At 49.4% G+C, this 9317-nt stretch overlaps 1 protein-coding gene across 2 annotated transcripts in view; it reads right to left on the bottom strand.

Moving 5' to 3' along the window:
- Positions 1–222: 222 nt before the first annotated feature.
- Positions 223–9317, bottom strand: part of NFATC1 (nuclear factor of activated T cells 1) — a 118601-nt gene continuing 109506 nt past the window's right edge. For both annotated transcript variants that reach the window (XM_063077554.1, XM_063077555.1), the window contains exon 10: positions 223–2110. In XM_063077554.1, the coding sequence (XP_062933624.1) occupies positions 2061–2110 (50 nt within the window). In that variant the 3' untranslated portion in view covers positions 223–2060. The remainder of the gene's footprint in view (positions 2111–9317) is intronic.

The raw sequence follows: 9317 nt of genomic DNA, 5'->3' as shown, positions 1-9317 counted from the left end.
GAACTAGACCGTAGACCCTCTTATTTCTGTGGCAGGTTCTCTTCACACGTGGAAAGGAGAGCTCCACCGACAAGATGCTGCCTCTCATGCTCACATGACCACTTGAGCAGCACAGCCTCCCCAACTCACTGCACTTCTTACAGACAATCCCAAGTGCATACAAGAAAAAGTTTAAGAACAAAGAATTTTCCATACATGTAATGAATCACTCTCAGACTAAAATTGTCCAGCAAAAAAATACAGCTTTATTGGATCTATTTTCTAACTACAAAGACAGCTGACAGAAATATCAAACATTTCCTTTTCATATGACAGTCTACCAAGAAATGTTGCATGCAACTCGTACGACGCTAAATGCAGGATAAATAACGGGGCTGTAGGCGGGAGAGCCAGCCTGCGGGGTGGACGGAGTGCGTGTGCATGAAGCCACGTGTCTTCAGCTCTGCACAGTCGGGGGCAAATGTTCAAATATGGCTTTCAGATTTTTGTTTCTTTCTGCGAGTTAAAAAAAAAAAAAAGGCAGACACAATCCTACAGAAGAGTATTTGAAAGGTAGTTCTTTCTGTGGGAGAGCTCTTCCTCCATCCTGACATCATGCTCACTGACTTAGTAACGTACAACCTCCACCCATGGGTGCAGTTCGGGCGTGTTCCATAAGGGGGCATTAACTCCTAAGGCACAATTATTAGGGTAAACATGTTTGAATTAAACCATGCTTTTTGGTTATATGAAACAATAGGTCACTGCTAGTAATAATGTGTAATAAGCAGTTAATTGTACAAAATGCAGTAGGAAAACCTACTCTATCTGTCAACAGTAACTAATCTGAAAACATACTACACAGCGCTGCATATTAAAACATTGTTTTTGGTAATTGTTTTCTTAGATGAAGCAGAGAGCTATAAGGCTTCTGTGAAATAATAATCTTATAACTGAACAAATATATTACACTCCTTTTGTAACGTTATTTACAATTACTTTCTAATTTTGCTGTCTGGTCGCCTGCGGGCATTTCTAATGCACTGCTCCTGGCTTTCTAAAGTGCTCATCTAAGTGTGAGATGCCATCTGTCAGAGGGGGACAGACCCCATGGAAGTAGCTGGAGATCCAGGTGTGGAGTTTTAGGTGCATTTTCCAAAATGGACACTGTTTATTGCTAATGTGGAAGCCCTTGCCGGGCAAAGACTGATCATCACCATCTCAGTTATTTATTATTTATACATAAATATATGCCTGTATATGTACATACATGCAAACGCAAGACCTATCCTGTAACAGATAGATTGTTTTCTTGTCCAGTAACCTATTTTGTGCTATTCAACTTACTTGTGCTATGTTCGAAGCCAAGATTAAAAACAAAAATCCTAGCATGCTACTATTAACAATCCTATGGTTTTAGTAATGCAGAGGAGAGAAGTATATTATGAAAGAACGGAGATGACAGATTGGTAGATTTCTAAAATGCACTGGGTAAGGCAACAACATTGGATATTATAGCCCAGGAAAAGTTGAAAGAAGTAGGAAACTCACGCTGGGTTTCTCTCACAACCCATAGCTTGCCAGTATTCTCTTAATTTACACAAAAAGCCTCAAAATGAAATGCTTTTATAGACTTTGCTCCACAAACGCTCTCATGGAAGCAAATTCAATGCTCAGGTCTACGATGCCCTGACATGATGGTTAAATAAGGCACTTCCAGTATTGAAATCCAGGGGCGCCCAAAGGGTCAGACTTGGAGCGGGACGGCCATGCCGTGGGAGGCACCTGTGAGGTCTGTCTCCTGCATTCCCCCTATCCCCGCCTCACTTCTGTTTTCTTGAGATGACTTTTCCTTCAAGAGATACAGTGGTTTGTCTTCTTTCCTTCCTTCCTTCCTGTTAGAGAGTGACTTCTTAGTACATAGAAGGTAATCTTCAGATCCTAGCATTCAGTAAGTTGGAAGTGTGGAGTGGTACCAGGTGTGTTCAGTTTATTTTGTCAAAAGTCTTTGCATGCTGAAGCTCAACTGTCCCCGCTGAACTGACACCACACAGCTTCTGAGTGGGCTCCAACGTGGCAAACTACGCATGGGTGTTTGTGCTGGAGAGGTCATTCCGTATTATTTCATTTACTGCAAGAAAACAAAAATAGATGAAGGATTAGGGAAACAAGGACTGTACGTCAAGACTATACGTAAATAACAAAGAAATGCCATCAGCCACGCTTCTAATCAGTTATGTTCAGCCTGTGACAAGGTGTCTCCCAAAGGAGCCCGCGTTTCCTTCCTGGCCCCACGGTCCGTGAGTGTCCTGAGCCAGCGGCACTGAGCTTGCCCAGGGCCCAGCCACTCCAGCCTGTGAGCATGGGACCAACAGGTCTGATGCTACAACAGTGCCCAGCTGAAGACAGGCGCCAGGTGCGGCCACAGTGCTTAGGAGACACGGCGAGTGTGTCCCCCCAGTGGCTCTGTTTCAGGGCCACGGGGGCACACCATGGGCACCTGCGCCCACCCTCAGTCGGGGCTCTTCCTTCATTGTTCCTCTCCCTGTAGATAGTTGGGCTCGGAGGCCCCACAGCCAGCATGTCCTCTGTCAGCGTGTGATTTTTGGCAGACAGGGAGGAAGGAAGTGAGCAGGGCTGGCAGAGGAAAGTGACCTGCACAACAGCCCCTATCCCCGCCCGCCCGTGATTGGCACCAAGATAGGGGAGATGTCACCTCGTCCCATTTTCCTAGCAGAATTTGGAGGTGGGGTACATGTGTTTACGTCATGGAATCACCCAAGTTTCCCTTCGCTGAGGGCTGGAGCACCCGGTGCCTGATAAACCTCACACAGCCCGGCAGGCGTGGCCTGGAGGGTGGCTTCCTGGAGGGACAGGGGGGCCAGCGCCTCGTCACCCCCACTCCCTTCCCTAAACTCCCTTTCAACACCCCCACGACTATTTTTAAGAATAACAATAATAAAACGCAGTTGGGGAAGCCAGGACCTGTGTCATGGAACTGATGGCAGAACTCGGAATGCCAGCTACATGCAAACGCCCCAACCTGCTGGCCCCAGGGCATGGCCTGGCTACCGACCCCTGTGAGGTGCCCTCCCCGCCCCCTGCAAGGAAGAGGTCGCCAGTGTAGTCCTGGCGCTGCTCTTCTGGGAGCTGAGCTCATGGAATAGACACAGAGATGACACAGTGGGCTTCCAGGCCAGCCTTCCTCCAGCGGCAGGCGGTGACTCTCAGGCTTGTTGTGGGCACAGGGATTTGATAAGTGACCAGAGGCGACAAAACCGCCCTCTCTGCAGAGGGCTCTGGCCTTAGGGAGGAAAACACCAGGAGCAGCTCAGGCTCCTGCCTCCCTGTGACTCTTCACAGCCACTAATGAGGAGACAACAAGGTGCAAGTGCTCACAGCTGGTCCCCGACTGCATTCAGGACGCGACTAGTCCCTGGAGTGCACAGGGCAGCTCCGTAGCGACTTGCACTTTCCATGACTCCCGAGCCACTGCCCAGCCTGAGCCACACTCAGCAGCAGGCACCGTGGAAGTAAGGAAAGACCCCTGCGTGCAGCGCAAGGCACATGTCCCACCCAGAGCCCTGGGGCTATCTTTCCAGCCGACCCTGCCACGGAAGCGCAGCCACTCGAGACCCTCACCCGCTGCTGTGCTCAGTCCCCACGGCACAAGACGGGGAGGCCCTAGAATTAGAGGTGATTTAACTCTCCTTTCCCATTGCACCTGTTTAGGCTTTCTGTCAAAATTTATACTTTGCCACATCAAAGAACCTCTTGACAAAGAAAAATCACAAATCTTGAGTCTCCTTTAGGGTATTTTCTTGAGAAGGAAAAGGCATCTCTACACTTAGGATTTCTCTGTGCCACATAGAGTCTGAACATACTTGACGAAGGCGCAGAGCTTGATTGCAGAGAGACTGTTCCCGTGGTGACGTGGTGACAGACACGCGTGGCAGTAACAGTACCCGCCATCGTGCAGCCCTGCACTGTGCATCTGTGTAGCACTGGCAGATGACAAGCTGCTGTCACAGGTGTCTCCTTGTTCTACCCTACACCAGCCCTCACCCAGGGGTGCGGCAGGTCCCCAATGCCTGATCCTCGGATGAGGTTTCCAGGGCAGGGGTGGGCTAGAGGAATAGCCTGCTCTGCACTCTGGGATCAACATCCCTTCCGATGGGTGGCGGGTACCCAGTGCTCCTGAAACCAACACGCGAAGGGAGGAGAAAGCCACGGCAGGAAGGAGCCAGCCGGCCAGAGCCAGAAGTGCAGGTCAGTGCAGAACCACATCTCACCTGAACAGAAGGGACAGACCCTCAGATGCACCACCCTGAAGCAGTCAGGGTTTGATTCCTCATCCACTTTCCAAGGACAACTGAGGCCCAGACAAGAACCTGCTCTAGTATAAACAGTAAAAACCGGGTTCAAAGAGGCAGGATGACAAGAAGGGGAGAAAACAGCAGGAGAGGGTGGCAATGACGAGATGACAGGAAACCTGAGAGTAACAATGAGGGGGCAGGAGGGACATGTGAGGGACAATGATGAGGGGACAGGAGGGAGGTGTGATGGGTTATGATGAGGGGACAGGAGGGAAATCTGAGGGACAATGGTGAGGGGACAGGACAGAGGTGTGCATTATAATATATTGGGAAGTGAGCAGGTGTGAGGGTTGCAGTGATTGGGTTGGGTCAGGCAGTAAGCAAAGCGGCTGAGAACCTTCTAGTTACTCAGGGTCATGCAGACCACAAGAAAAATAACAGCTGCTTGAAAAGGCGAAAGCGGAAGCCAACTCAGAAGTGGGCTTCCCCCGCTGCCCACTGGGACACCTGAGCCTCCGAGGAGAGCCAGGGTGTGGGTGGGAGGGAGAAATGACTCAGTGTGTCCTCCAGCCTTCCAGGGTCCCCCATCACAGGTCATAGTGCGCCACCTCACAGCCAGCCTGCTTCCTCCGTGTCCAATGGGGCTGTCACCGTGTTCTCAGCAGGGCTAGAGGGGCTGCCCGGTGAGGAGGGCTCATGGACCATCACTGTCGCCAGGTGGTCAGATGATCAACCATCCCTGCCACCCCCAAACAGCCTGTGGGCTGCAAGTGCCATGTGGGCAGTTCCCACTGTTGTCCCAGCCTCACGATGCCAAGTTAGGATCACTGCATTGGGCGCCCAAAAACCATTACACAGGCTCAAACCTCCTCTAGGATCTTCCCCAGGGACCCCATGGGGTTGTGCGGGGTAGGCAGCAGCTGACAGGGAAGATGGGTGACAATAAAACTGTGTAGTGGTGACGTGCAGCATGGCTGAAGACGATACAACATAAAGCCGTACTCTCCCACACACATGACCTGTGCCACAGCCATTAGGAAAAGACATGTTTGTTCCCATTTCACAGATGGATAAAGAGCACATCGCCGGCAGGCAGGCCAAGGTCGCGCAGTTCATGGCGGCAGGGCCAAGCGCGACAGCGCGGGATCCTGCGCCCCACTCCTTTCCCCAGCACCACCGTTTCTCTTCCATGAGGTCATGGTTCCGAGTCTATATCAGTTCACGGCTGTCACGGGGGGCTCTGTGCTGGTTATTTTGGGGGTGGCTTTCTCTCTTTGATGTGGTTGTGTCGATGACACCTACGGTTTCCCACAATGCCTTCTCTCTACTGATAATTTCCATCTTCTTATTCAGCTTTTCCACCGACACAAAGGTTTTTTTTTCTTTGTAGAATTATTTTGAACTGCAGGTAACATGTGACCCTCACAACTTGTCAGAGACCTGAAAGAGGAACCTTTGCTTTGCTCAACGTCAGATGTCCCTGCAACAGGATGTGGTGAGCTGTCACACCACAATTTCATTTAATAAGAAGGGTTTTTTCCCTTATATTTGATTTTTCTCTAAAATGCTCCTAAGGTGGAAACTATTGCTTTTTTTCCTAAAACTTGTGTGTGGCAGTCCAAATCCCTATTCACCCTGGGATATGCAGGCAGGGTGTGCGTGTGTTTGAAAGCACCGGCACATGTATTATTTTGATCCTCACAACAATCTTATGAGAGAATAAAGGCAGATACTGTAATTACCAATTTTGTCGATAGAGAGACCCCGGAGGCCCAGAAAGTGGAAGTGGCAGGCTGTGGGCTCGTGGGCTGCACTTGGGCAAGCTGCACCCAGCACCTGTACATGCCAAGCACCCTCTGATCCTTCCAGATCTTACCCACTGGTCCCACTGGCAAATCTACAGGGTTAGATGTAAATTTAAAAAAAATACTTACTAGGAAAGTCATAAAAGGACGGGGCGGCTGGCTAGGACCCCTGGCTGGAGCCTGGAGGTGGCCACAGACACAGGGACAGGAGGATTCCAGCCCTGCCCTGGCCAGCATCTGGCATCTGGGCTGGCCAGACCACTATTTCATGTCCACTCATCACTCTGTCCCTTCTGCTTTGGGCCCTCACTGTTTTTGCCTGCACGGTACTCAGTGCTCACAATCTGGTGTCTCTGAGGTGAGGAAAGGTTAAGGGGTCATGTTTATTGTTCCTGTCTTTTCTGTGAAACGCTTCTCTCAAAACAGAGCAGCACATCACCACGGTCACCCACCCACCACCAGCAACGTACACAGTGATCTTTTGTTTGAGCTCAAAACTATTTTTTTCAGTCATTTCTCCTGCACTAGCTTCTATGTGCTTTAAAAATCTTTTTAGAAAGGTAGGGCTGGGGTGAGGGGGTGGAGGGGACGTGACCAATGGACTCACATGAAGTCTGAGCTGCTGCCTGTTTCCCACCACACTAGAAGACAAACATGGCTTTGCTGTCACCTCTGTTCTAAAACAAACAGCTCCTCGAAGAACCAGCAGCGACAGGCCGTCACAGAACCTGCGTTCAAAACTCCCAGCACAGGAGGCCATTCTCACCCTGATGCGGAGAGGTCTGTGGAGGCTTCGTGGAGGCTCCAGTCCCTGTGACAGCGTCAGCCCGTCTCTCGCTACCTGCGCTCCTGCCCCCCGTTTTGATCCTGTTCTTAAGTCTGACATCAGAGTGCACTTTGCACGCCTTCAGCATCCCCTCTCCTGGGGTGGGGTCCCTCACTCCGTCCGCGCTTTGAGGCAGCTTGCTTATGCTGCCTGGACAGCAGAGCGCCGTGTCCCTTCTCACCAGCTCCAAGACGTGATCAGTTGCCGTCCCACATCCCGCTCAGAGTGAAGCAGTGAGAGCAGGTGCTTCTGCATTTGACTTTGAATAATAGAGACTCTGAAAAAAGTGATAATAATATCTCTTTAAATTGTGATAGGAAAGAATTACTTGAGAAGGAAAACCCAAGATCCTGAAATTCATATGTCCCATAGACCCAGGATGTTCTGTGATCAGAGTTAAAATATAAATAAGTCCTGGGAGAAAAGTAATTTTAAAAAAGAGGCAGAACTACATAAGAAAATGTCTAGGTGTTGTTTGTTTTAATAAATGACCTGATATCCCATTTTCCAGGAGAGCCCCTGAGCCATGCAAGGCTTTTTCAAATGGTAATGAAACAACCTTGAAGCTGACAATTCCTGAGGTTTTACACCTTTTTTCAGGCTGAAATTTTCCCAACTTTTTTGCTGTATTGTTTATATCATCACTGAGATTTGTGAACAACCTACCAGCTGCTGGAGGCTCTTAGGCCTTTCTTTAGAAAATCTGATGTGAGGTCTCAGCACCCTGGACACACATTGACAGGATGCCAGGTACCACAGAGGAAGCACTGGACAGGGAGCCTGAGGCCCTGCAGGACTCAGCTGGGGCTTGGAGGCCTATCTGTGAAAAGAGGTTTCACTAAGACCCTTTGTGCTCCATGAATTAGGGAATTCCTCTGTCACTGCAAATGGAGAAACAAATTCCTATCTGGGATACTAAGCCGCCAATCTCCTGACCTTGTTACAAAGTCACCTAACATCCATGAGTGACCGCTATGTGCCAGGGATTATAAAACACATTAAATGTACAGTGCCCTGATAGCTCTGTCAGCTGGATATTATCTTTTATCTCATCTTGAAGACAGCATGGTCAGGAGGCAGGCCAGTCCTCCCTCCACCAGAGAGGGCCAGAGGCAGGAGTGGCACCTGGCCCCGCAATGCCGCAGTTCCAGGGCGTGTGGCGCTGCCAGCAGGAGTGCCACGGTTGTTTACAGGGAGGGGGCCCAGCTGCAGGCCACACCCTGAGCTCACAATGACGCTTGCTTGGGGGATAACGAGGAGTTTCCAGGCCTACACTCCACAGAGCAGAATAATGTGCTAAAAACACTCTCAATCAAACATGCTTAGACGCCCTAGTCATCCCACTTTTGTGAAAGAAAGAAAGATGCACTTTCTGGTGAACTTTCAGTTCAGCGATTGTTAGAAACAGAAGAAAGCATCACAGGGCAGCCAGTGAAAGTCACACGGGCTCAAAGCCGAGGGCAGAGCCACATGCTCATGCACGGCACATGCTGCGACCCCGGTGGCTTTTCTTCTTCGTGCTGCCATATGTTTAACTTACACCTTTCTCACAATGCTCATGTATGCCTTTATTATCAGAACACACATCTGCTCAGGGTTTTTCAGGTTACTGCAGCATTAGCCTATTTCTCCCTTTCTGCCACGGAGACTCTGGTGCCACTCATCATCAACATAGCCATGACTGTCCACCAGGCAAAACAGTGGAAAAAGTCGATTTGACACACGGAACTGCCTGTCACCCACACGCCCGGGGCTGTGTGGCTGCTCTGTCCCTTTTCTTTGGCGGGATGAGAGTGGGTGGGGACTGGTGCAAGTGAGGAGGCCAGCTGGGCTCTAGTGCAGGGCACAGGCACGGATGGGGGTGGGAGGCTGGCCTCGGGGCTGGGTGGCAAAGAACCAGGAGAGATAGATACTGGGGTTCCCTTGATGGGTATTCAGACATACGTCAACTCCAGTCACTTAGGAGCTGGATCTGGGCCTAAAGAAAAAGATGTCTGGTTTGGCAACCCAGACACACTGTTTATCTCTCTCATTAAAAGTTCAATTGACACGAATAAGGACCACACTTTGCAAAAAATACTTCTGTGTCCATTAAAAAAAAATGTTTGTTGATACACATACCTATTAGCTTAATTATATAAAACACATTTTAAAGCACCTTCCCCCTTTTCAATAGTTATGTTAGTTCCACTAAGGAAACCAATTGTATCGTGAATTTTAAAAACTAACAATATCTATCTACTACAGCTTAGCACAGTCATTTTTTCATTTCCTATTCTAGAACATGCTACAATGTTGCTCTTTCATGAAGAGGTGCTATTTCTTTACAGCTGTCATTGTTCCTTAAACAAAAGTAACATGGGAAACAGAAAAGGAATTAATGACTCCACT

The sequence above is a fragment of the Cynocephalus volans genome, chromosome 13 (genome assembly GCF_027409185.1).
Source record: "Cynocephalus volans isolate mCynVol1 chromosome 13, mCynVol1.pri, whole genome shotgun sequence".
NCBI lineage: Eukaryota > Metazoa > Chordata > Mammalia > Dermoptera > Cynocephalidae > Cynocephalus > Cynocephalus volans.
This window is presented reverse-complemented; position numbering and strand designations above follow the sequence as displayed.